The 27,729-nt window shown below is 35.7% G+C and overlaps 1 protein-coding gene across 4 annotated transcripts in view; it reads right to left on the bottom strand.

Annotated features, from left to right (window-relative positions):
• NCKAP1 (NCK associated protein 1) overlaps positions 1-27,288 on the bottom strand; it is a 100,292-nt gene extending 73,004 nt beyond the window's left edge. For 2 of the 4 annotated variants that reach the window (XM_059166844.1, XM_059166845.1), the window contains exons 1-3: positions 26,954-27,288; positions 12,405-12,422; positions 11,234-11,344 (exon numbers count right to left, since the gene is read on the bottom strand). In XM_059166844.1, the coding sequence (XP_059022827.1) occupies positions 11,234-11,344; positions 12,405-12,422; positions 26,954-27,061 (237 nt within the window). In that variant the 5' untranslated portion in view covers positions 27,062-27,288. The remainder of the gene's footprint in view (positions 1-11,233; positions 11,345-12,404; positions 12,423-26,953) is intronic. The other 2 variants (XM_059166847.1, XM_059166846.1) reach the window with 2 other exon arrangements.
• Between the last annotated feature and the right edge of the window lie 441 nt (positions 27,289-27,729).

The following is a 27,729-nucleotide window of genomic DNA, read 5'->3' as shown; positions in this document are numbered from 1 at the left end:
AGGAATAACGTTAATGCTTAAGCTGCCGTGGCTTCTTTCTGGCCTTTTTGTTTATCTGTTGTTCTTGGGAGATTTGAAGACAAGGTAAAATAGCATCAATGGAAGAATAACTCCCACTTAATACAGATAATATCCTCTTAATACCTTTACATCTTCATCAATTCTTTGAACTCTGAGGCACCCCCTATACATTTGCCCTACCATCTTTTCATTCATCATCTCATGCTCTATTTCTATTTTTATCCGTCTTAAAATTAAATGCCCCCCCCCAAAAAAATGGAATGGCCCGTCATTGTATTACACCCTTGCCCTTTCTCCCTCTATCATTATTGCCTGAAAAAAACCCACTGAGAGAAAGAATATACACAGGCTGACTTGATCTCAACCCTACTTCATGATCATAAACCATAACTGAGCAGCAACATTACTCCATTTTCACTGCCAATTTTTACTGTCAATTCATTCTCTTCCTCTCAATGATTATGCCACTCCTCCTCTCCATTAAAACACTTAACAATTTCTCTTCAACTTCTCAGCTTCATGCTACATATATGAGCTCAATACTTATACATAGACTTGGCTACTCAAAATCTCTATTCAGTTTTGCAGGCCCCTCAAATTTAACGTATCTAATATTGAGCTGGGGAGTACCACCGCTTCTTTATTCCCACCCCAAACCTGTTCCTCTTGTGTCCTCTCCCAAGTGAAGCTTGATATCTGTTCAAGCCAAAATCTTCAGATCTTATTTCTCATTGTCCCCCATCAATGCATCAGCAAATTACTCTGGATTCTATCTTCAAAATACAATTCTAGTATCTGAACATTTCATGGCTCAGTCTCCAAAATAATTGAGAATTTGAACATACTCCACCTCTACCATTCTAGCTCAAGTCACTATAAGCTCTCATCTCAATGACTGCAAATTTCATCCTCCTCAGAATAGCACTCCCTGGTCACCTTAATTAAGTATCTCCCTACTATCACTCTGCTCTGTTCTTCTTAGAACTCATCTTTACCTGGTATTATATTCATATTCTTTTCTATCTCTACCCAACAGAATATAAGCTCTACAGGGGGCAGTATTTTGGTTTGTTTATTCACTGCTGGATCCCCTCTCACATAACAGAACTTGGCTCACAGACATCATTCAACAAACCTTTCAAATAAGTGAATAAAGTAAATGATAAATGGAGGGAACTATACATGCAGCACATAACCTAACTGGAAGGGTTAAAGAAAGTTTCTCTGAAATGGTGACATCTAAGCATAAACCCAAAAGACAAGAAGAAGTTAGCCTAGTGAAAGAATATGGGAGTAAAATATTTTGCCAGACAGTAAAGATAGCAATAAAGAAAGGCCTAGAGGCAAAAGAAAGCATGGCCATTTGTGCCATGAAAAGCATAAACATACTCTCCCAAAACAAAATACTCCTTAAGAAATAAGCAATTAAGGGATGCCTAGGTGGCTTAGTTGGTTAAGCATCTGACTCTTGATGTCAGCTCATGTCATGATCTCAGGTTATTAGATCGAGTCCCATGGGAGATCCACGCTCAGTGTGAAGTCCACTTGAGATTCTCTCTATCCCTCCCTCTACCCCTCCCCCACTCATGCGCTCATGCTCCTCTCAAATAAATAAAAATTTTAAAAATATATAAGCAATTAAATAATTTTCCCATGTTCTACATTCTATCCAACACTAAAGAAAAGACTAACATAGTATACTATCCTATTTATTTGTGGCCAAAGACCATGGGTATACATATTTAAAACAATTTTAGCCAAGATTACTGCTAAGAAGAAAAAAGAAAACAAGTGATATTGCAAAATCTTCTCATTTACTCCATTGCAGTTTCTTTTGTTGTCTTTTACTCTGGATCTTGGCAAATAACTTCTGATCTGACCAAAGGTAAGACCAGACCTGCCATGATAAGCAGTAAAATACTATGCTAAGGGTACTCAAAGGGTACAGGCTAAAAGTGGCTAGAGCCCCCTAGAACAAATGACAAAGAAAATAAAAATTAAAAATACAAGTTATTCGTAACATCCTTTTTATTAGGTAAGGGATCATAATTACCATTGCAGCCAAAGGGATTCTTTGAAAGACAGCTGAAAAACTATCACTAAAGGCAAGATATAACTTCAGGAAATTTGAGGAAAACAGATGATTGCAAATGCCAGGAATGTATCTCCTTGGGGACTATACTATAAAAACCTCAGTATAATGTCCACTGACAGTCTCATTTGCAGGAAAACAGCATGAGTGAGCTGAAGAGGTTATGCTTACAGTATAGTATAATGAGAATATACAATATACAAGATTATGATTTCAAAAGAGATGTGTTTGGGGATCAAAGAATCATTCCTGAGATTACAATAAAAGCTCAAAATTACTTTCCCAATCAAACTCGGTACACAATTTCAAGACATTCCCAAACTTTATGAAAACTCCATGTGAAAGCCCTGGTGGGACAACAAAGAGAAGATTTCCCAGGACAAAAGCTATACAGCAGACATAAGCAAACTGTCCAGAGGGGAGTCAGAGGCTGCAGGTTATAGAAGAGTGGGCTCCATAAAAAAAGGAAAGCTGATCAATGTGATTATTAGGACAGGTAAATTTAAGAATTCTATCAAGGCACATAACTATAAGTACAGAAAATTATGATGCACCTATGAAACAAATCTAACTATGAAATTATTTTGGAAGAAAGAATCCATTTCATTTTAATGCTATATATATTATATACATAAACATAAATACATATATGTAATATAAATTATTCTAAGTTCAGTGTGACAATGGAGTGAAACAATGCAAACTAAGCACGCAGATCTTTACTAGTTTTAATTTTTAGAATCAGTATATAATTCAATTTCAGAACACTTTATGATTTCAAAAACAAAAGGAAGCAACTAACAATTTTGACAGCATTAAAGTATAAATGACTGTGATGAGGCTATAAAAATAGAGAACTACATTTAAAGTTTAAAAATTAGGTAACCAATGATGCAAAAATATTAAGAAAAGAAAACCTATTGAATATCAAGAAGAGGAGAGTGAGTAAGGAGCAAGAAACTGAATGACCTAAGTTCTTCTGTAGCAGTCTACAAAATTCTTTCGTAGACTATATATAGTGTCTAACATTGGTAAATGAATTTATAAAAGAAAAATAAGATATTCCTTACACAAGTTCCTTCTGAGAAACAAGACCAGGGCAGGAAAGAATGGAATAAGAGATATAATCACTTTTCATCCTAAATTCTTCTGAACTATTTGACTCATTACAATACATCCATATTACTTTTGGTAAAAATTGAAAGATAATTTAAACCAATTTAGGTAGGTTATTAGTGCTAATGCAATTCCCTGCCAGTACTTGACCTATTTCATACTTTTCAAATGTATCAAAGCATGGCTTAGTTGTATCTACTAATCAGGGTTTCATTCTTTTATTTATTCTGTTTATTCAAGCTAGAATTAAAGACTATTATATGTAGAAGAGATATTAAATGAATGTTGATAATACCTTTTTAAAAGAATAGACACTTAAGTTAGTTCTCACTATTTTTCAATTTTGGCAAAGTTTAATCAGTCAAGACCAAATATTTCCTTAAGCTTCCATTAGAGTATATATAGAGACATATTGACTAATGACAAAATACACCATCAAAATACTGTTACAATGGGACAGCTGGGTGACTCAGTGTGTTAAGTGTCTGCCGTTGGCTCAGTCATGATTCCAGGGTCCTGGGATCAAGACCCACATCAGGCTTTGTTCAGTGAGAAACCTGCTTCCCCCCCTGCTTGTGCACTCTCTCTGTCTCTCTCTCTCTCTGACAAATAAATAAAATCTTTAAAAAAAAAAAAAAAAGGCTAAAAAATTGTTACATTGGGGTGCCTGGGTGGCTCAGTGGGTTAAGCTGCTGCCTTCGGCTCAGGTCATGATCTCAGGGTCCTGGGATCGAGCCCCGCGACGGTCTCTCTGCTCAGCAGGGAGCCTGCTTCCCCCCCCCCCTCTCTGCCTGCCTCTCTGCCTATTTGTGATCTCTGTCTGTCAAATAAATAAATAAAAATCTTTAAAAAAAATTGTTACATTATCTTATTATAATTTTCTTTTAAAACCAAAGTGTTATTTGTTGGCCTACTATATCCTACTCAACAGGATTCAAAGATGAGTACTCGGGCCAGGAAAACAGAGATGTGAGTTACAACAGAGAAACAGATTAGTTTTGTTTTGTTTGGCCTCCCCAGTGTGAAAGATGGGGGGTGGCAACATGAGGAGAGATTGGAAAGGCATGAAAAGCAGTGTTTGGATTATCATAGCATTTCTCCCAGCAGGAAATGCAGACCTGAAGGGGGGTAGGGGGATAAATTCAAAATGTTATGAAAACTGGCAAGTATTAAAACTGATGAGCCCTAAATGACTAACTTGACATTTTCTAAAAGTCAAAGGGGTTTCAGAAAATTCTATTTTAGGTAACAAAGTGGAAGATAATGACTCAAGACAAAAAGAGACTCAAGACAAAAGAGAAACAAAATGGAAGATAACCATGTGTTCAATACTAGATGAAAGTTTGCTATTTAACTTGTGCAGCTGTCCAAAAGGTAGACGGAATTCAGATCTAGAACCCAGAAAAAAGAAGACCGTTTGTTACTCAGCTGAAGCCTTGAAGTAAATGTTTTCATACATATATACTGCAGGCAGGGGAGTATAGGAGGGAGGAGGGCAGGAAGCCATTTAGAAACACCCACATTATAAAGGGCAGCTAAAAGAAAAACCAGTGAAGTAGACCAAAAAGCAAGGTAATATAAGTAACAGCTTCCATTTTTCAAAAGCAATTTGTCACACAAATCTGTGAAGTACTTAGTAGATATTAAACTGATTCTTAGGAATTGGTATTATCATTTTTGAGGTAAGAACAAAGAAGATTTAAGATGTGAAATGACTATGCTCACTTCAGCAGCATATTTACTAAAAAAATGTGAAATGACTTGGGGCGCCTGGGTGGCTCAGTCAGTTAAGCGTTTGTCTCCAACTCAGGTCATGATCCCAGGGTTTCAGGATCCAGACCCAGTTGGGCTCCCTGCTCAGCAGGGAGTCTGCTTCTCCCTCTTCCCTCTGCCACTCCCCCAGCTTCCGCTCTTGCTCGCTCACTCACTGTATCTCAAATAAATAAATAAAATCTTTTAAAAAAAGAAAAAAGATGTGAAATAACTTTCCCAAATCATTCAGCTAGAACTCAAATTCTGGTTTACTAGCTCCAAAGTCCATCTTCTTAAGTACCACATCATAATGGAAACCATGCCAAGACAACAAATGCCCTCTTAGAGATTAGCTAGAAACAAGTAAGTTTCCTTACCATTTCCTTCTAACTAAACCACAGTGCATGATGGCATGTGTCAGAGCTTCCCTAATCCCATCCTTGATACCAGCACCCACTCCCAAAACATATTTATGTTTTTAAGAAGCTAGAACTCCGGGCACCTGGGTGGCTCAGTGGGTTAAGACGCTGCCTTCGGCTCAGGTCATGATCTCAGGGTCCTGGGATCAAGTCCCGCATCGGGCTCTCTGCTCAGCAGGGAGTCTGCTTCCTCCTCTCTCTCTCTCTGCCTGCCTCTCTGCCTACTTGTGATCTCTCTCTGTCAAATAAATAAATAAAATCTTTAAAAAAAGAGAAAAAAGAAGAAGCTGGAACTCCTGTTCTTATTCCAGTTTATTCTCAGTAGTAGTATTAATGAGACATATTTGTGTAACTCTACTAAAAAGGATAGTTACTTTTTAGCTAAGAATATAATGAAATTTAAAAAATATTGCTATGTTGGGTTCTGACATAAATTTAAAACAATAAAGGAAATTTTATTCTCTCATCAAACATTTATTTATTGCCTCTTATGTACTAGGGATAAAATGGTGTTTAAAAACAAAACCTGGGTGGCTCAGTCATTAAGCGTCTGCCTAGGGCTCACGTCTTGATCCCAGGGTGCTGGGATCTAGTCCTGCATAGGGCTCCCTGTTCAGCAGGAGCCTGCTTCTCCCTCTCCTGCTGCTGCTCCCCCTGCTTGTGCTCTCTCACTTTCTCTCAAATAAATAAACAAAATCTTCTCTCTTTTTTTGTATTTTTTGTTTTTTTATTTTATTTTTTCAGTGTTAAGATTCATTTAAACAAAATCTTCTAGTGCTGGCTCCGTGGCTTAGCTGGTTAAAGCGCCTGTCTAGTAAACAAAATCTTCTAAAAATTTTTTAAAAAATGAAAAAAAAACAGATTCTAAAGCTATGTCTCACAACCAACAGTATTAGAGTTGCTTTATTTTGTGTTTCCTTAAGTGATGCTGTAAGCTAAAAACTTTAATTTATTACATAGTATCCTGTAGTACTGGGTTCCTTAAGAGAGGAGATAAGTAATACCTATAACAAAATATTCCTCTTAAGTCTAAAAACTTAATTTTCTAATTATTTCAATAATGGCCTATATCTCAGTCCAGAATCTCAGTATGGTTCTTGTGGCACTCTCCTCACCAACAATGCCATCAGTCTTAGGCAATTAAGACCTGATTCATTCAACATATACAGGGCAGTAATTTTTATCACTTTCCCATTAATTTGGGAATCAAATAAAAAGTTTTACACTACAATGTACAGTAAGTAGACCAATCTTACAATGACACCTTTGTGTTAGATATTTTTATTGTTTTAAAAAAACACAAAGTAGCTTTTAGATGGAAATTTAACATCAGAACAAAGGGAGGAAATTAAAATATTTTAGGAAAAATATTTCAAAAGAAATATTTTAACATATATACACCTGAACATTTCCTTAAAATGCCCCTTTAGAATTTCTTGGACAAAACAATTTTTACCTGTTAAAAATATAAGAAGTTTCTACTATTTTCTTTATCTAGGAAAATTACAGATTTCCCTCTATATGCTCTAAGAAACTTACAGGAAACAAATTCTAAACCATCTGGCAGTCACTCTCAAAATACTAGAAGATACCATGTTATAGATATATTAGACAATCTCTCAGCTCAGAAATGCTTTCTTTAATCTAAAATTAAATAAGAAAAATAACTCTATTAAAATACATAGCCTGGCACATATTAGACACTCAGTAAATGCTGCTGTAATTATAAAACTGGTATCACTTTTATTCAGGTGACTTTTACCCTAATCAACCTGCTTTGAAGCCTATGAGGCATCCAGTTCAAAATCACGACTCAGAAAACAAACAAAAACAAAAACAAAAAAGAAACAAAACAAAACAAACATTCCTTGACTTATCCTAACTCCAGAATCGGAAGAGTACAAAAGTTTCTACCAGATTACAAAGGGGCTGAGCAAGACAGTAAAATTAACTCAACAGAGCCCAACATCATCACTGTTAAAGCATTGTTAGGACCAATCTGGGCGTATCAGATAATAGTGTCCTCCTTTTCTCACAATACCAGATAACCAGCTATCTGTGAGCACACAGGTAGCCTTTTTTTTTTAAGAATCAAACCACGGAAACACCTAAATAAATTTGTGCTTAATTTTTACCAAAACAATATTTTTATGTTTGCCTTTTCTGAAACTGAGGACAAGTGGTGCTTACCTGAATCAAAACAAAAACAGTGCTCCCTGATATGAGGAAGTGGTGATGCAACATGGGGGCTTAAGTGGGTAGAAGAAGAATCAATGAAACAAGATGGAATTGGGAGGGAGACAAACCATAAGTGACTCTTTTTTTTTTTTTTTAATTTTATTTATTTATCAGAGAAAGGGGAAGAGAGAGAGCACAGGCAGACAGAATGGCAGGCAGAGGCAGAGGGAGAAGCAGGCTCCCTGCTGAGCAAAGAGCCCGATGTAGGACTCAATCCCAGAACGCTGGGATCATGACCTGAGCTGAAGGCAGCTGCTTTACCAATTGAGCCACCCAGGTGTCCCCCATAAGTGACTCTTAATCTCACAAAACAAACTGAGGGTTGCTGGGGGGAGGGAGGTTGGGAGAAGGGGGTGGGATTATGGACATTGGGGAGGGTATGTGCTTTGGTGAGTGCTGTGAAGTATGTAAACCTGGTGATTCACAGACCTGTACCCCTGGGGATAAAAATATATGTTTATAAAAAATAAAAAATTAAAATTAAAAAAAAAAAAAAAAACAGTGCTAACCAGTAATTCCCCCTGATCCATGAGATAAAGTAAGCATGCTCTGTGGCACATATTTATACAATGACTCAAGGACCCAAACACAAAGGAAAAAACCCGACTATGATATCAATACCATTTCTTCAGCATACCTAACAGCCAGAAATCTGCAAATTTCTATCATTCCCAGATGATACTAAGGAAAGTTGCTAGTCCTTAAAGCTCCATTAACTACTTCTATGAAATTAAAAAAAAAAAAAAAAACTGAACTCATTTCTCATTTCCTAACCCAAGTTTGCCAGGAACTTTTCACCAGGATTTTAGCAGGCTCGGATCAAAACTGAGATCACAAAATTTCATAAATACCTAGTACATAGTACTTCAGTAGGCAAAAAACAACAGAACAGCATTACACATAATAGTTTTAAAGGCTGTATGACAAAACTCAGACTTTGCAAACAGAACAACCAGAGTAAATTCTATAAGCAGCGTAACATTCAACAATACTATATAACTAATTTCATGGGTTTAACAAAAAATTATCACATGACCCAGCAATTCCACCTCTAAGTATACACATCCAAGAGAAATGAAAACATAAGTTTACACTACTTTTACATACATGTTCACAGCAGCATTATTCATAACAGTAAAACAAACAAAAAAAAAAGCAGAAACAACTTAAACATCTATCAATTGATGAATGGATACATAAGATTTTATTTATTTATTTGCCAGAGAGAGAGAGAGTGCGTGCGCGCGCAAGCAGGCAGAGTGGCAGCAGAGGCAGAGGGAGAAGCAGGCTCTCTGCCGAGCAAGGAGCCCAATGTGGAACTCGATCCCAGGACGCTGGGATCATGACCTGAGCCGAAGGCAGCCGTTTAATCAACTGAGCTACCCAGGCGTCCCGATGAATGGATACATAAAAGCATATATCCACACCATAGACTATATTTTGGCAATAAAAAGAAATGAAGTACTAATATATGCTACAACTTGCATAAACCATAAAAACATTATGCTAAATGAAAAGAAGCCCGTCAAAAAAGACAACATGTTATATGATACTACTTATTTGAAAGCTCCAAAATAGGTATACAGAAAGAAAGAAGATTAGTGTTTATCTAGGGATGGGGGATTGGTAGGAGTGAATGCTAATAAGTCTAGGGTTTCTTTTTGTGGTGATGAAAATACTCTAAAATTGATTGTGGTACAGGATACACAACTCTGGGGATGTACTAAAAACCCACCGCATTGTACACCTTAAGTGAGTAAACTATATGTATGTGAATTATACCTTAATAAAACTGTTCTTTTAGGGGCGCCTGGGTGGCTCAGTGGGTTAAAGCCTCTGCTTTCAGCTCAGGTCATGATCCCAGGGTCCTGGAATGGAGCCCTGCATTGGGCTCTCTGCTCAGCAGGGAGCCTGCTTCCCCCTCTCTCTCTACCTGCCTCTCTGCCTACTTGTGATCTTTCTTTCTCTGTTAAATAAATACAAATAAATAAAATCTTTTAAAAAGCTTATTTTAAAAAGTCAATTTTGTGCTGCAGAATTTGAGAAGGGAAGTAAAATTATTAAAAAACAAAAAATAGCAGCATTATTATAAAGTTTGCCCCAAAAATCAGGAAAAGCAAAGATTCTTAATTTACTCTTCAACAAAAAATATTAATGTTACAAAAACAGTGAACATGTATTTAATCAGATCTTACTAATTTTCTAAAAAAAGGCCTCCTATTTAGGAACTATGCTTATTTTCACATAGAACTTTACACACACAAACACACACATACTCACACACAAATTAAACTTAAATGATTCTCTGGAGAGCTCATATCACAGAGATTTTATGAGCCAGAAGAAAAAGAAGTATATATAAAACTAAAGGTAGGACAGATTTTCATTACAAAATCTCTCTCATTCAGAGTGGGTAAATTATCTGTCAGATGAGTCAGTTAATTAATGTCAATAACTAAAAAAGATTCTCCATAAAATAATGGTGTTCTTAAGAAGCGTATACTTTGAATCACCCATTTTGTAATCAAAAACTAATTGATATCTTAATATAACAATTATGAAACACAATCGTCTATGAAACACACAAAGACCTCTATTAACCCGTACTACAAGAAACAGACCTTTTTTTAATTCTTTAAAAAGCACTTTATCAGACTATTAATTCTGATTGATTCTACATTACAATATTTTTAAGTAAAGGTGATTATCAACAGGGAAAATATGATTCTTCAATAAATATACATGATTTGAGGAGACTAAAAGATGACAAAATATTTTTTAAACAGTTTCTTAAAAGTACGGAGACCAGATATAAGAGGAAATTTCTAGACTAAGTTTGTACATAAGGGAAAAAAAAGTAAAGATTATAAAATGAGACTACAAAAGAAAAAAAAATTTTTAAAAGAAGACATGCAAAAAGATTCCAAGTCAACAAAATTTATATGAAAAGACCATGGTGAGATAAAATTAGCTCTAATTTTCTAAAATTAGTTATTTATAGAAATTATTATAAAGAACTACTGAAAGATTATATAAACATATCAGGAAGACTCCAGATATGACTATATTGTATATTCTAAGAAAAACTACTCCATCTGAAGAAAGTAATATGGAAAAATAAAGATCCTACACCATCACCTTGTTATATTATTTTTCAGAAATGTTTTTCTCAATTATAAAAATACTAAAGAAATAAATGTATTTTAAAATAAACACAGATAGTTACTAAAAAGAATACAAATTCTATGAAGACATTTATTAATTTCAAATTAAAATTTATGACTATAATTAAAAACTCCCCAACTAGTCATGCAAATATTTGGAATATATACATTTCTATTACCTTACTTTCTGTCCCAACTTGAAAGAGAAGAAGTGTGTAAGAAATTAAGATCTTATGTCTTCTATAATAAAATGGTGATGTAGTTCGGAGTCATTTTTTCCAGTTTAGAGATAAGAATATTGTTCCCAAAAGCCCTTAATCAAGTTACATAATTGGCATACCAAAATACAAAGAATTAGACAAATAAGAACTAAACATTACTTTCCCTACAGACTGCTAAAATCAAGCAATATAAAAATTTCTATGACTTACATTGTTGTTGCGAGTTTCTACAGCAGGGAACTTTCTGACTATGAATTTCACAGCAGATTCCAGGTTTTTATCAATAAGGTAGGATGGTTTTGCCTTGGGATCTCCACATGCCTATAAAACAACAGTAATAAAAAAGTGAAATGCATCCTTGTTCTAAAACCAAGTAATAGCAAATCTGTAATCAGAAGTTAGAGATATTTTATTGTTTTTGGTGAGCAGGTGATAAAATGAATAGGCAAAGTGCAGGGATTGTCACAGCTGAAATATGCAATGGGAGACAGTACAGAGATGTTCTTCTACTGAAAAAAAATGCATGGAAAGTTTCAAAGCAGTTAGCGCAGAACAGCAGTGAAGGAAAAAGCTCAAACCTAAAAAAAAAGAAAAAGAAAAAAAAAGTCTTGGTTTGAGGTAGGATTGTATTCATTTGAAGCTAATAAAATATTACAAAATTAAATATTCAGAAGAATACTGGAAATGTTTCTTTCTAAGTGTTATAAAATAATAAGCTTATGTTTAAATGTCTTTTCCAAAATGTTTTCCTCATTCACTTTAAACATTTTAATACAAGAGCCCTAGTTCAAAAGAACTGGAAGCTGCTAAAATTATCTTTATATTACTAAAGTGTGTTGCCTATTCCTCTGAACATCTGAGTTACAACAGTATTTTTCCATCATACCAGCAGCACTTCAAACAATGAATCTACATCTGTTCTATATCTCATAAGCACAGAATAAATGGGAATGTTTACATTTTGACCACATCAGCCATACAGCATTCTCTGTAGTAAACTGTAAAGCATTATACAAATGTCAAGTACTACTATTAGAAGAAACTTTTTATCTGAACTATTAGCAATACCAAATACAATCTAAACTATTTAGTGTTTTGTTATGTGACGTTTAATAAACTGCATGCTAGTGAAATGTTATTTCTTAGGGAATTGCTAAAATTATAACATTGTTATTTAACTTCTCATTACATTTTTTTTAAAATGTGTCCTTTGACAAAGTTTTATCTCTCTACTATGTGTGAGGAAACATATTGCAATTTTAATGTTTTTTTCATTGTTTACTATGGCTATGTTGTGAATTGCAGAGAGAGAAGTTATGAAACATGAAACTGATCTGAAAGCGGGCAAGCGGGCAGAGGGAAGGTGAAAAGCTTTGCAAACCTTCCAAACTTGTCCTTGCTGGGGAAGCATTGTAATAAAAAGAGAGAAAATTACGTGTAAACAATGATTGTCAAACTATGATATACGTTTCAGTAGTTTCAGTAGAGAACTTATGCACTGCAGACTATGAATAACAAAACAAGATTAGAACTATATGGTGCTACAATTTAAAGGTATTCTAAGTAGCGAGTTTAGTATACAATAGATTTATAGAGTTTATACTATTCATATATATTTAAATACTACTGTGTAAGTGTACAACCATGTCAGCTTCTTGGTGCTCTTTCTAAATAAACTTTAAATAATACTAGAAGGAAAATGAAGATTACATGCAACTATAAAAATAGGAGCAAAACCGTCAGTGAAATTTTACATACCTTAAAAAGAAACAGTAGCCAAGAATAAAAATAAATTGTTATTGGATGACTTTTGTACTTCAGCTCAAATTGAAACTACTTTCAAATATCACCTAACTCCCTTCCAAATCAAAGTATAAAAATCAATGCAAACATTCCTGTTATTTTCCAAATGGAAATAGGAATGCAGTAAGAATTCTCTTATTGTTCAAACATAGGTAGATAAAATTAACCTAAGAAATTTAGAACTTCATAATCCTTAACCAGATTGACACAAAACAACTATGCAAATTCCATTTCAACATGGTAAATACTAAAATACATCTGCCTTTTCATCAGAGTAGACTATCATTTGTTTAAAATATGATTTCTCATAAACTAATTAGCCAATTAATTCACTTCCCAAAAAATAGTCTACTATATATAATAAGAATAACTAAGAACCACATACTAAGAATTTGTGCAAATATAAATAGCTACAGATTAACATTTCCTTACACCAATGATACAATGAAAATCAAGTTCCCTAAATATGCCTGAGGTGGTGCAAATCTTAAAGTGATTCCAAATAACCTTCAGTTTTTTTTCCACTTGAGTATTTATTCAGTATTACATTCAGTTTCTTAATATTATGTTTTATCTTCCATATTCTAATATTTAAAAATTTAGCTATCCATTCTAACATTATTCGTGACTACTGAATAATGAAAATATGATAGACTACCATATGCATTTCCCATGATCACAAATTTTACTGTGTAAGAATTTAATCAAATATCTGAAAACTAACATTCATGTATTCTCATATATATAGATGCATGTATATATACGAGGAATTCTTTCTTACACTGAAAACATAAAGAATGAAATTTCGTTTCAATGGAAAAATAAGTGGTTGTATAATCTTTTTGTGGAATTGATTTACCTTTTTCCACATTGCTCAATGAGCCATATCTAAACATACTATCCTGGGAGGCAGAACAGACTCTAGAATAAGACTTACTGGGTTTCAATCGTCACCACTTATGATACACAGGACCTTTAATATACTACAAATTATCTCCTAGTCTGTTTCTACATGTTTAAATGGGGAACTTAGTACTTACCTCAGAGGGTCATTATGAGGATTAGAAAAGAGACAGATAAACCATGTACAGTATTTAACAGAAGGGCTACCATATGCGTGTTCTAAAATGCTCTAAAAATGCGAGCTGTTGTCAATAACAGCCTCAATAATTATAATTACCCAAGTAAAAGTCTCATAAGAATAACTGCAAAATAGTCTTTATCATAGTATATAAAATAATGACCACAATTCCCTTTTCCAATCACACATTTCCTTCATTTGTTCTCTAAATGCCAAATACGTTGTACTGATAGAAAGAGTTTAGCCTCCTAGTTAAGAACATGAGTTCTAAGATAGGCTCTCCCATGTTCATATCCTAACTCCATCACTTTTTAACTGCCTAACCATAAGCAAGTAAGTGATTTTACTCCTCTTTGCCTCAGTTTTTCCATCCGTTAAATTGGTTGATAATAATTGCAATTTACCCTAATAAGTTTTCAGGCCCATTACTTGTGTGCATGCATGTGCTTGTGCAGTTAACATAGATATTTGGAATACCACGAGCATTCAAAAATGCCAATAAAACATACATGGCTCATAGATACTGTATAGAAGTACTAGCCCCTATTTCATTTTTTCTGGTCAACCTGCTTGATTTATTTACTTAATACCAACAGAAATACCGTGTAAGAAACACTCACGCAAAAAAGAAAAAGTACAAGAAAAAAAGAAAAAAACGAGTTGACTAAAAACTAACATCTAAGTAATTAACATCTGACAAAAAGCCATACATAATAATTCAGTTAAAAAGGGTTTCCTCCTATACCAAAGCAGTATAGCAAAATTCCAACTAACTAGGGGCATCTGGGTGGCTTAGTGGATTAAAGCCTCTGTCTTTAGCTCAGGTCATGATCCCAGGGTCCTGGGATCAAGCCCCACATCAGGCTCTTTGCTCAGCAGGGAGCCTGCTTCCTCCTCCCTTTCTCTCTCTCTCTCTCTTTCTCTCTCTGCCTGCCTCTCTGCCTACTTGTAATCTCTGTCAAATAAACAAAATTTAAAAAAAATCCAACTAACCAGATACTCTCATTTAATAAAAATTAATATTCTTCTCCAACATCACTCAAAGCATAAGAGTTTCAGGACACAGGACAAAGAAATCATAAAATAACAACATATATTTCAAAAACATTGTCTGCAGTTGGTACATCTGAAACTCTACTTCATTCTCCTGTAACTATTATATTATACAAAATTAATCTCTCACTCTCAAAAGTATCACCCTTTGAAGTGCCACATTTAAGAAAACAACGAAGGGGCACCTGGGTGGCTCAGTGGGTTGAGCCTCTTGCCTTTGGCTCAGGTCATGATCTCAGGGTCCTGAGATGGAAACCCTGCTTAGGCTCTCTGCTCAGCAGGGAGCCTGCTTCCCCCCTCTCTCTGCCTGCCCTCTCTGCCTACTTATGATATCTCTGTCAAATAAATAAATAAAATCTTAAAAAAAAAAAAGAAAACATATACTAATATAGTTAGTTATTAACAAATTTTAGACTATTATGTGTCAGAAAGGCTTACCAAAAGGCCTAAATCAAACAAAACTTTTAAATACTTCTACCTCCCCAACACCAAAAAAGAAAAAGAGGAAAAGAAAAGGTGAGTACAAGGCAAAATTGTACCTAAATAACTGAACCTTACAGCCTTATCAAAAAAAAAAAAAAAGCTTTTTTGCATAATTGGCTAAGAGCTGTATCACTAGACAAAAAGTAAATAATTTCTGAGCCACAGAACTTAAAAAAAAAACCCACAACCCTAAAACCATGTATTTTACTTTATCTTGACTCAGCATGCTTTCATAATGCAAAAAACACTGTAATTTAGAGTTCCAGAAGATATAAAGGAAATTTAAATATTTATGTACTTAAATTTCCAGTTCTCACAATTGCAACTTTATTTTCTATGAATATTCTACTTGTCTTTAAATTCAACAAAGTTATGACTATTTAATGTAGAAGATGAAATTGTACTAATGTTAAAGGGAATACTTAAATATAATAATTAAGAAATCTGAGTCAAGGAGCTCAGCCCATATCCCGGCAAGCAGTTTAATCTCCGAACCTCAGTTCTCTAACTCATAAGAAGTAAGTAATACTACCTACTCCCCAGGGTAGATTGTTCAGATTTTTATTTGAACAATCTTCCAATTTCTTAAAACACATGAATAGCTATAGTGAGTTCCCAATTATTAAAGTAAAATTTTCCATTTAACCAATTCTAGCTCAGTATTATCAGCCAACATCTCCAAATTCATTTTTTTTCACAAAATATAAATATAATATTATTACCAAAAATAAAGAACAGAGATGTTTTAGAAAACCACACAATATTTCATTCAGGCCACAAAATAAATATCTGTGACCAGAAACCTCAACACCAGACTTTGTGTGATTTCAACTTCAAAACAAATTTTTCTGCCAATCTACCACCAAAACCCTTTCCCCCAAGTCCTTTCCTCAAACCAATTACATAACACAGATTAATTTTACATGACTAATGCTACATATTCTTCCAAAAACTTAACATGATGTTACAAAAATCAAATACAGAAATAATCCTCAATCTTTCATAAGAGATTAAGCAACAATCAAGAAAAAGAAAAAAAGACCCAAGAGTGGGGAGTGAAAAGAACATTTACAAGCACCTGTTGTGCGTAAAAACATCTATGCTTTTGAAACTGCCTAAAGCATCTCTCAACAGAGAGGAAAGGAGCGTCAGAAAAATTAAGTGACTTGCTCAAGGTTTAGCTGTGAGCACCTAAAGATTACAAAGCACTAAAAATGCTTATCTAAAAATATATGCACAGAAAAACAGTTAAAAAAAATAGTTCCATTCTTTCAACACCTCAATGCTCAAAACTTTCACTGGAGTAATTACTATCAAAGGAAAAATCTGCTTAGTTTCATCAGTTTTGTTTTTTAAGTCCTAGTCTAACTCAGCAATAAAACACATTCTTTTGCCAAAATACTGCAGAGCAAACCAATTTTTTAGATACAGTAACGTAAATGAAAAAACATGAACAAAATCCCAGAGTTCAGAGTGAGAATGCTATTTGTGAAAGTACAAAAAACTAGCCCTATCTGAATATGTCAGGGAAAAAGAGAAAAATGCAAAATGTGACGAATTTATGCTAGAAACAGGAAGTTAATTTTTAAACAGGAAGTTAATTTTTACTCAATAAATAAGAAAAACCATAGATCTTAAAGCGTGTTTTGCAAATTTAAAAGCATACCGGGACCAGAGCTCCTGGGTGGCTCAGTGGGTTAAAGCCTCCACCTTCCGCTCAGGTCATGATCCCAAGGTCCCGGGATCCAGCCCTGCATCGGGTTCTCTGTTTGGCGGAGAGTCTGCTTCCCCACCTCTCTCTTTGCCTGCCTCTCTTGCCTACTTGTAATCTCTGTCAAATAAATAAATAAAATCTTTAAAAAAAAAAAAAAAAAAAAAGCATATCAGGACCAAGATTCTCCCTAGAGTCTTCAAGGAAATTAACTGACATTAATGCCTATAGACGGACATCACCTAAAATCATGGACTACAGAAAATAATTTAGCTATCATTCTTTTATTGTGTAATTTCAAAAACAAAAGTAATACAATGAAGTTTCAATAAATACTGGAAAATCTATCAAGAGCAAAACAAGACTTAAGTCTCATATTAGTGGTTTTGTTTTCAATTATTTTTTTTTTTTGTATGTGTCACCTATATTTTGGCCAACCAGTGTGCTTTCAACTTCCCCTCAAGCTTGGATATGTGGGGAAAAAAAAGCAATTCACTGCTAAAATTTAGATTAAGAGGCTTCATAGAAAATATACTGGAATTATTGGAAATGCTTTAAAATTAATGCAAATTTATCAATAATTACCTGTCACTTGGAGCCAATTAACAGCCAGCTTAAAAATATATTTTAAGGTTATTGCTTTCCAAGCACAAATTCTGGGAAAACCACAAACTTAAATATTTCAATGCATTAGATATTTCAAAATTCATTTTTTAAAAAATCTTAGTGATTCAAATGAGTTACTAATTATTATTCATTTCACAAGAAGAAGTGTATTTCACTACAGGTTTTAAACATTTTTCAGCTTGCAATATAGAGAAACAGCTCAATTTACAAAAAAAAAAAAAAAAAGGTATTCTATAGGTTTTTTTCCCAAGTATTATATGTGACCACATTTTTACTGTTTTTAAAAAACTGCTCTTGGGGCCTCTGGGCAGCTCAGGCAATTAAGCATCTGACTCTTAATCTAAGCTCAGGTATTGATCTCAGGGTCGTGAGTTCGAGCCTCATGCTGGGCTCCACTTTATTTTATAAATCAATCAATCAATCAATCAGTCAATCTGTTCTTTAAAAACCCACTGACAGGGTGTCTGGGTGGCTCAGTGGATTAAAGCCTCTGCCTTTGGCTCAGGTCAGGATGCCAGGGTCCTGGGATCCAGCCCCACCAAAGCCCCACATCCGGCTCTCTGCTCAGCGGGAAGCCTGCTTCCTCCTCTCTCTCTGTCTGCCTCTCTGCCTACTTATGATCTTTGTCTGTCAAATAAATAAGTAAAATCTTTAAAAATAAATAAATACATAAAGGCCCACTGAAGAACACACTCCTGTAATAAAAATACTTATTTTGGGGGCACCTGGGTGGCTAAGTGGGTTAAAGCCTCTGCCTTTGGCTCAGGTCATGATCCCAGGGTCCTGGAATCGAGCCCCGCATCGGGCTCTCTGCTCAGCAGGAAACCTGCCTCCTCCTCTCTCTCTGCCTGCCTCTCTGCCTACTTGTGATCTTTGTTGTCAAATAAATAAATAAAATCTTTTTAAAAAAATACTTATTTTGTACTAGCAGTAAATAGATATCAAACTATAATGTCAGAAAGTAAAAAAGGAAAAGTTGATATGTTTCCCAGAGGGGGTACTGAGCTGGATTTAACAGGGGGGAAAAATGAACTTATTGTCTACTTTGATTCATGCCCCAGAAACAGATTTAATACCAATAGCCTAAACTTACTCATTTCTTACTCTGTGTCAGGCACTGCACTAGCACTTCAGATGAATTAACTCACTCAACCTTCTAAGGTTAACTAAAGAGTACTCTACAGACATAGTAGAACTGGAATATCTATAAAATTTTCAAGACTTAGTATCAAAAAGATTAACATGGCTTAGGAAACAAAAATATACAGCTTAGAGTGTAACAGAAGCTGAGAATAAGTACTCTGTGGATGATTTTGCTAGTAAAAAGTCTACATGCAGCCCAATATACCAGAAATTTAGTATTACCCCAAAAAAACAAAATTGTATCACTATTGTGAGTAACTGCCTGAGAAAGAAATCACTCTTGCTCTCTCTCTCAAAGAATTAAATCTTTGTGGGGCTCTAAAACTTACATTTTACTCATTTCAATGGTTCTTAACATCAGAATCATTTCAGGGGCTTTTTCTTAGCAGGTTTATGTCAAGATACAGATATATTTTTAAAAACTTTTAAAATAATTATATTGTGTATCCCTGGCTAAAAAACACTGGTCTCCTCAATTTATAAAGAAACTATAAACAAGAAAAATTAAATAACTTGTCCAAAGTTTAAAAGACAGTATCAGAGCTTTATCAGAATCTAGCTCTCTCAAGCCACAGAATAAATTACAAGAATGAAAAACAAAAGAGAAGTTTAGAGGCCATATGTCAGCAAGGAGGGCATTAGACATTACTAGGGTTTTTATAACTTTATATATTTTACATCTCTATATATTCTGCTGAACAAAAGTTCTGGAATCCTAATAATGATCGACTACACCTTGTCACTGCCTACCTGAAGTTTCTATTCATACTTCAAAATCAAGCACAAAGGTCAGTATCTCTTCTTCCCCAGAATGGAATCTTCACTGCCCTTCTCAAGACTCTCATAAGCACACTTACACAACACATTTTAGGTAAATACCTCTAAACCTCTCAACCTACTAAAATGTGAATTTCTTGGCATTGGAGACTGCATCTTAATTTATCTGTCTCCCCAGTGTCTATGAAGACATTCAGTAAATGCAAAGCAAATGAATGAATAAAAAAACCCTCAAAATCTGGAACTAAAAGAAAAGTTCATACGATTTATAAAATACTTTCTAAAATGCAGTTTTATTACTGCCAAGTATCTAAAATAATTAACTATGCAATAAGAAAGTATTTTCCCAGACTTTTACTTAAAACAAGAAATTTCTTTGAAACTGGCACATGTACAAGCCTACTTACAAATTAGCAATTCAAGAGCTTATGAAGTTTGTTAACTTATTTAAGTAAAACACTGCAATATGATATTATTTTAAGAAATTATTACCCAGGCACTGTCAGATTAAGTAAAACAAAACAAAAAAAAATCTACCAAAGTCTAATTATAGTACTGCAAATTCCTAAAAGGATCAAAAGATTTTACTACATTTACTGATTAAGGCAATCGTAAAAACAGCCAACAACAACAAAACCCACATTTTGAGAATAGAAAACAGTACTACTAATTTACTAATTACTAATTTCTCCCCAAGACAGAAAGAAACAAACTTACCGGTGTACTTTATTAACTATATTTCTTATATTTCATGTTACAAATTTTCAGTATGAGAATGTTACCATTTAACTTTATGTAAAATTTAAAATGAAAAAGAACATTAGAAATTCCAAATTTAGGAGCCCCAGGGTGGTTCAGTCAGTTAATCATCCCACTCTTGATTTCAGCTCAGGTCATGGTCTCAGGGTCTGGGATAGAGCCCTAGGTTGGGCTCCTCACTCAATGGGGAGCCTACTTAAGATTCTCTCTTCCTCCCTTTGCCCCTCCCCAAATTCACTCACTCTTGCTCTCTCTCTCAAAGAATTAAATCTTTGTAGGGCTCTATACTGGGTGAGGAGCCTGCTTAAAATTCTCTCTCTCCCTGTGTCCCTCCCATCTTCCCCGCATCCTGCATAATCACTCCTTCTAAAAATTTAAAAAAAAAAAAATCCAAGTTCAATTTGGAACAAAATATACCTTCAAGTAGGGAAATGATTGCATGTGTTCTTAACATTAGGAAAGACAAATGGTACTTCATTGTTTCTTTCAGTTTACACTTCTCCTTTCTGCTTCATACTCTTCCCCCAATTTAAAACAAAATTCCCGATTTCTTTAGTATTATTTTTATGGTTAGTCCTTCCAATTTTTATATTTTAATAGCAGAGACTAAATTTTAGAAATAATCACAAAGAAAAAATGCACAGAACTTGAAAAGCTAATAAAAAAAACATATTTCTCCAAAAGATTTTCAATAAATTGAATTTTAAAACTCCTAATTCTAAACTATTTCTCATTTTAATACATTACGAAGCTAAACAGGAGTCTCCATTAACAATCACTCTGGGCAGGCACATGGGTGGTACAGTCAATTAAGTGGCCAGATCTTGGTTTCAGCTCGGGTCATGAAATCCAGCACTACATGGGCACCATGCTGAACACAGAGTATGCTTAAGACTCTCTCTCCCTCTCCCTATGCCCACTGCACTCTTTCTTTCAAATAAAATCTTTTTTTAAAACAATAATAATTCTGGTACACTGAGAGTATGATCTCAGTGATCTTTTCATACAAATCCATAGGAAGTTCATACAAAACTAATCTACAGTAAAAATAAAAATTATTTCTGTAATATAACTGCATATCTCTTTAAGGTTACTGTGTGTCCAAAATCTAATTCTATCTACCACAAAAATGTCAATAATCACTATAAATCTAATGGCAAAAATAATTAAATCAGAAACCATACTTATGGTTTAATTAAAAAAAAAAAGTCACCAATCTAAATTCTTATTTTCTTTAAAATAAGAAGTGCGAAGGGGCACCTGGCTGGCTCAGTCGGAGAAGCATGCAACTCTTGATCTGAGGATCATGAGTCAGAGTCCCACATCGGTTGTAGAGATTACTAAAACATAAATAAAAAAACTTTGAAAAAAAGGGAATTGGGTAAATTATTTAACCTCTCCAAAGTCAACTGCTTTAACTATAAATAAGTACAACATACACCTAAGGACAAATTTAAAGACTACAAACAGCATACAGTAAAGTCTCAATAAAATGGCAGCTAGCATTAATTTCATTACACATTATTTTTACTGGCCAATAAAGAGATGAAACTTTTTAGTTCTAATAACATATAAAGTGTACAACTACCGGAACTGACCCAAAATTACTGCTATAACTTAACTTAATAAGAACAATCCCTAGGAAATTATCAAACAAAAATATGGAGTAGATTCTTAATTATCCCAAGCAGTAAGAACAAGAACTTTCGACCCTGACATACTTTCTCATCTGGGCTTCTTCATTTTTTACATATTGGATATAGCTAGCTAAGTATGTTCGTTCCTTTAACACTTTCTTACAGTGTAAGTTTACAAGCAATAGATTAAGGACCCTAATTTCATTTATATGTAAACTGCACCATGCTGCTTCAATTTTATTTTTGTGAAGAGTCTAATTTAATCAAAATATAATAAAATATGCATGCACATATGTTAGCATTGGTACAGAAAAGGGTGTAAGTATAAGGCTTATTTTTAAAAGTGGGAGAAGGGCAGGCAAAGAATTTCTGAAGTGACACAAATATCTTATGTTTGAGTTTCTGATAATAAACATGTATTCTTCTTGTAATCATTAAAAATGCTTAGTATTTACTTAACTAGCCCACAAAGAATAATCTATCACTGCCACTTGAAAAAATAAAAATAATTTTTTCCTAAGTATTTTTCAGTGATCTTTATCTCCTCAGCCTACCATCCAATGTAACAAGAAAAAAAATTATCAAATCCTCATTTTTACAAGCAGCTTTCCTGAAAAATAAAGTTACAAATGGACATGATAGGATTTGTTTAAATAAATAATATATATTATTTAATTCAGATTTTTATGGAGAGATGTTTCCTTCTTATCATGTTTAAGGCTCTTAATAATGAAACCCCACTGCAGGGGGTGGTGGGGGGGAATCTCATACTAATAATAATTATTAGTCTACAATTTGCTACAAACCAATCTTTGGAGCACATTTCTGCTCCTGATTAAGGAACAGAGAAAATAACACCCTAAATAAAGATAAACGTAACAGTGAAAAAGAAAACTAAAGCTGATTCCCCTCCCTTTGTCTTACATTACACCCTTCCCATGCACCCTTTTTTTTCTCCATTAAATATACAGATACCAGCTAAAGACTTTCAATTTTTTACACTGCTATTCTACCCATTTTTCCTCATAGAATAAATATATCCAAAATTATGAGGAAAGACTATTTTTTTAAAAAGCCTCTAATAAGAAAAAAATTTTTAAACAAGTGAAAGTGCTTTGAAATCTGCAAACAGATGCCATTCAAAAAAAAGTTTGCAATAGCTAGGTGGCTCTTCTTTTCTGTCCTTTAGAATTAAGGCAATAATGTAACAAAATTATGCAAGTATTAACTGAGACCTTTTTGGTACAGAATTATCAAGTTCATGTTGATGACCGGTAAGAAAGGAAAGGAAACAAGAAACAAAATAGATGTATTTCTGAACTCAGCAAAAATGTTTTGGTATTTGTGAATATGTTTGCTAATAGCAGTAAAATTTCGAAAAAACAAATGTTGACAAAAAAAGTTGCTGAGACTCCTAAATAAATACTACCTTACATTCACAGAGGTTTTAAACTATTTTCACATTGTTGTCTTTTATCTTCATGAATAATCCTGTGATGTAGGCAGAGAATGGATTACCATCTCTATTTTATAGAAAAGTATACTGAATTCAGTTATTGTTTAAAATGGGCTATGACTACTACTTGTAAAGATAAGATAATCAGAGCTGGAATGGACTTTAGCATTTCTTTTACAGTTAATTTTCCCCTGCTTTACAGAAAGAGTAAAAAATGAAGTTCAGAGAAGTCAAGACACCTCCCAATGTTACAAAACTCAGTGACAGACTGAAGACTGTAACGAAGGTCTCCCAAATCCTGGCCTAGTACTCCACTTTCACAACCACACTGCCTGCCATGCCACAATAACAGATATAAAAGGAGCTTGGAAAATGTTAAAAATCAACATATAAGTGAGCAGTATTATCAGGTCTGGAAAAAGACATGTTTTCAATTTTTAAGGATTCAAGAAATAAACTTAAATGTAAAACTACCTACCACGTTCACGTCTTTTCCCTAAAATCCTCCTTCATGTGTTTTCACATCCCTGATTAGTCTATAAGTTCCTTAAAATTTCCGAAATCTGTACATATTAAGATTCAAAAATTTTTCAACTGATGAATTTTTTTTAAAAAAGCAAAACGATTTCAATAATCATGTTACATTCCTGTTATAAGCACCAAAGCATATTATTTTTGATTCCAGCAACTTATGAAGTTATTTTACTCAGGTCACTTAAGTATTTTCATGGTGTATGCTCATTATATTCCCATGCAGACTTTCAACTGAAACAGAGTAATTGAATCTAACAATATAATGCACACATGAGTTAATAAAAATGCGATAACTAATTGATAGACATGTATTATGTAGTGGAAGGGTTTTGGTTTTTTGGGGTTTTGGGGGTTTTTATTGTTGTTGTTGTTTTCTTGAGGATTTTAAGAGATTGGGATTGAAAAGATTAGGTAGCTCATACTGTTATAAAAATGCAGACTGCATGAACCTTATAAACACATGGTGAACAAATCTTACTCACTTTTTTTGGCAAGATTTTTGAACAAATGTTTCAATCCCTAGCCAGCCAGGAAGATATGCCAGTCTTATAGACAACTCTATAGGCTAAAAGATTCAAAATCTATCTGATGCATTTGTATGCAAAATTACACAAGGAGAGCAAACCAAAAGCTATTATTAAAACTAGAGCAAGATTATGCACACACATAATATGTTAAATATATACTTATAACATACATTGTGTATTTATCCATTCAATTGTGACTTAACTGAAAACTTCGTGGACCAGGTAAGACCGTAAGTACTAGTAATTCAAAAATGAGTAACACTCTCTCTGCCCAGAGGGAACTCACAATCAAGCAAGGTGGACAAAATATTTATCAATAAGGTGCTGCAATATAACTTTTCAGTAACTCAAAATATCTGACACTTGGATTTAATAATCACATTCAACTCATTCTAAATTTCACTAGCTCAGTAATACAAGAGCCTGAAGTTTCTCAAAACAGGAAGTGAAAAAATAATGCTTTTAAGGCATTGAACTGAAATTGTAAGAGTTGAAATGAATAAAATTTAACCTTATGTACTTTATGAAAGTGGAATAAAGTTTGGTTGTATTTATACCATAAAAATGTTTAAATGCAAGGTTAAAAAGGTATTGTGCCCAAATACCCAAATCACTTTTGATGTTACTCTCACTTCCTCTTCTGAAAACCATCATAACCATTTCCTTTAACCACAATACCACAGGTCTAGTAATTTTTAGTACTGCTTGCCTTGCTCGTTTTTTTGGACAAAGTTCATATAGGAACGAATTTCAATGTTTGTTGAAGCATAATCTCACAAAAAAGTTTAGGTCGATACAACCTATAAGTAGTAGTACCAAAATTAAATTCTTTGCAACCACATAAATTTATAACCAAGGCTCTTTGGTAAATGCAGAGGGCTTCTTTGTAATGATACTGAGTTCCTGCCACATAAGATGTAACAAACTGAACAGACATGTTGCAGATACTCTCCAGATTTTACTGTGTTTAGAGGCAAACTAATCTTGCATCCAGGTAAGCAACAGCAACATAAACCATCCTTATAAAAAACTTATCAATATTAAGTCAGGACAGTCTTCTTTAAAATTACAATATCTACATCAAATTGTTGGAATAAATCAGTTTTATACTTGAACCTCATTATATGGACTTCAAAAAACATACATATTATTTCTTCAGCAGCCCTAATTTACACACAATTCAACTATGGTTAAGCTAAAGGAAATATTCATGATTTACTAAAAAGCCAACAAAAATAGTTATGAAGACATGACATCAAATACACATTGGAAACTCAAAGAACGTAGACTGTACCCAAAAATCTCTTTAATGTTCTCTTAACCAAGTTCTTTGAAACTTACTAACCCTGCCTTAAAAGGAAAAAAAAAAATTTGGTTTGTTTTCTCTTAGGAGGAATTAATATTTATTCTATCTTTTACATCTATTTCTCTTAACTCCAACTCAGCCTTCCATTTCTTAATCTGCTGAAGCCATTTAAAGACTTTCAACGGGCCTATTAGCTACAACTACAAATTTTCCTTATATGTTATAAACCAGTAATAATAGCAACATATTTACAGTTTTCATTTCGTACCGACACAGAACTTTAAGAAATGTGCTTAGGTACTATTAGACAAGGCTGGAAAAACTAAGATGAGGAGGTGTAAAGACGGATGGGAGAGAAGGCTGTTATTCCTGTTCTAGTGACTCACAGCCCAGAAGTATCTCAGAAGAAAACTGGTTCCACCCTCACCTCCCCCTCCTCTCCACCCTCAAAATGAAATAATTCCAAATTGTCAGCATGTTCTCAAACGACTATTATTTAGCTATCTAAAATAAAGTGGCAAGCGGAGGAGATGCGGGGTTCACCCTGATGAACAATCCCCTTCCCACATACACACACCAAAAAATTGGCCAAAAATTGCTACCATCTCCGCCAGATTCCCACCATTCAGCCTCAGTTATGGAACACCCAAGTTTTCCTATGCTCTCCCCGCCCCCATCTTGCCTACCCTCCACCCCCTCCCTTTCCTGTTGACCCCGTTCCGGGGGCGGGGGCGCAGAGGAGGGGGCGACAGAGGCGCCCCGCACCCTGCGCCGGCCCCGCCAGATCCCAACGCTGGGAGCGGGGAAATGGCTTCTCTCGGCCTCCGGCCGGCCCGCCAGTCGCGGGGCGAGGCGCCGGGACTCCGCATTAGGCCGCGGCGCATCTCGGCGACCCCGGGCCGGGCCTGACTCGGCATGGCCGTGATTTCTGCCGTGGGCGCCGCCCGCTGCCCCCACCCCCGTTCTCCCCCGCCGCCCGTCCTTCCTCCGCCCGCCCGTCGCCCCCGCCGCGGCCTCGTCGGCCCGTGCGCACCTTTTTGATGTTGTAGAGACGAGTCAGCATGCCGACGCCCCGGTCGTTGAGGATGGTGAGCTTCTCCGCCAGCTTCTGCTGACTGGGCTGCAGCACGGAGCGCGACATGGTGGTAGTCGTGGTGCTGGTGGTGCCGCCGCCGCCGCTGCCGCCGCCGGCCGCCTTGCGCCCAGTCACCGGCCCGCGGCCTCCGCGTCAACCTCTCTCGGGCCTCTTCCCCCCCCGCCCGCGACCTCCGTCTCAGGGGAGAGCGCCCATGACCCTTGCGCCTCAATCCCGCGCGAGTGACCGAGCGAGCCTCGGCAGACGCCTCGGGGTCCCTTCCCCCGCAGCCGCCCGCGCCCCGTCAGCCCCCTGCCTTCCGCCCGCCGCCCTTCCGTCCCCACCCCCGGCGCTCTCCGCCCCAGCCCCCACCGAGCCGCCTTCCCCGGCTCCTCCACTAGGTGTGGCGGCGGCGGCGGCGGCGTCTCCGGCGGCTGAGAACGAGGCAGCTTCCCGCAGCCCCGGACGAGCGCTCGGTCACCTGATCCGCCGCGCCGGCGCCCCCGCGAGGCCGGACGGGGAACTGCGCCGGGGGGGCCCTAGTCGCCCCTCCCAGCCTGGCCGCTGCTGCGGCTGCGGCCGCTTGAGACCTGACTCCCGCCCCAGACCCGACCCTGAACGCCCACTGCGCCGGATCCCGGCAGGGGAGTCCTAAACCAGGAGCGAGTGAGGTCGCTTTTCCATGCTCGTCCCTCTTCGGCCCCCACGCCTCTCCTACAAGTTCCCAAAAGTTG

The sequence above is a fragment of the Mustela lutreola genome, chromosome 3, assembly GCF_030435805.1.
Source record: "Mustela lutreola isolate mMusLut2 chromosome 3, mMusLut2.pri, whole genome shotgun sequence".
Lineage (NCBI taxonomy): Eukaryota > Metazoa > Chordata > Mammalia > Carnivora > Mustelidae > Mustela > Mustela lutreola.
Note: the sequence above shows the minus strand (reverse complement) of the source record. Positions and strands in the feature narration are given on the sequence as shown.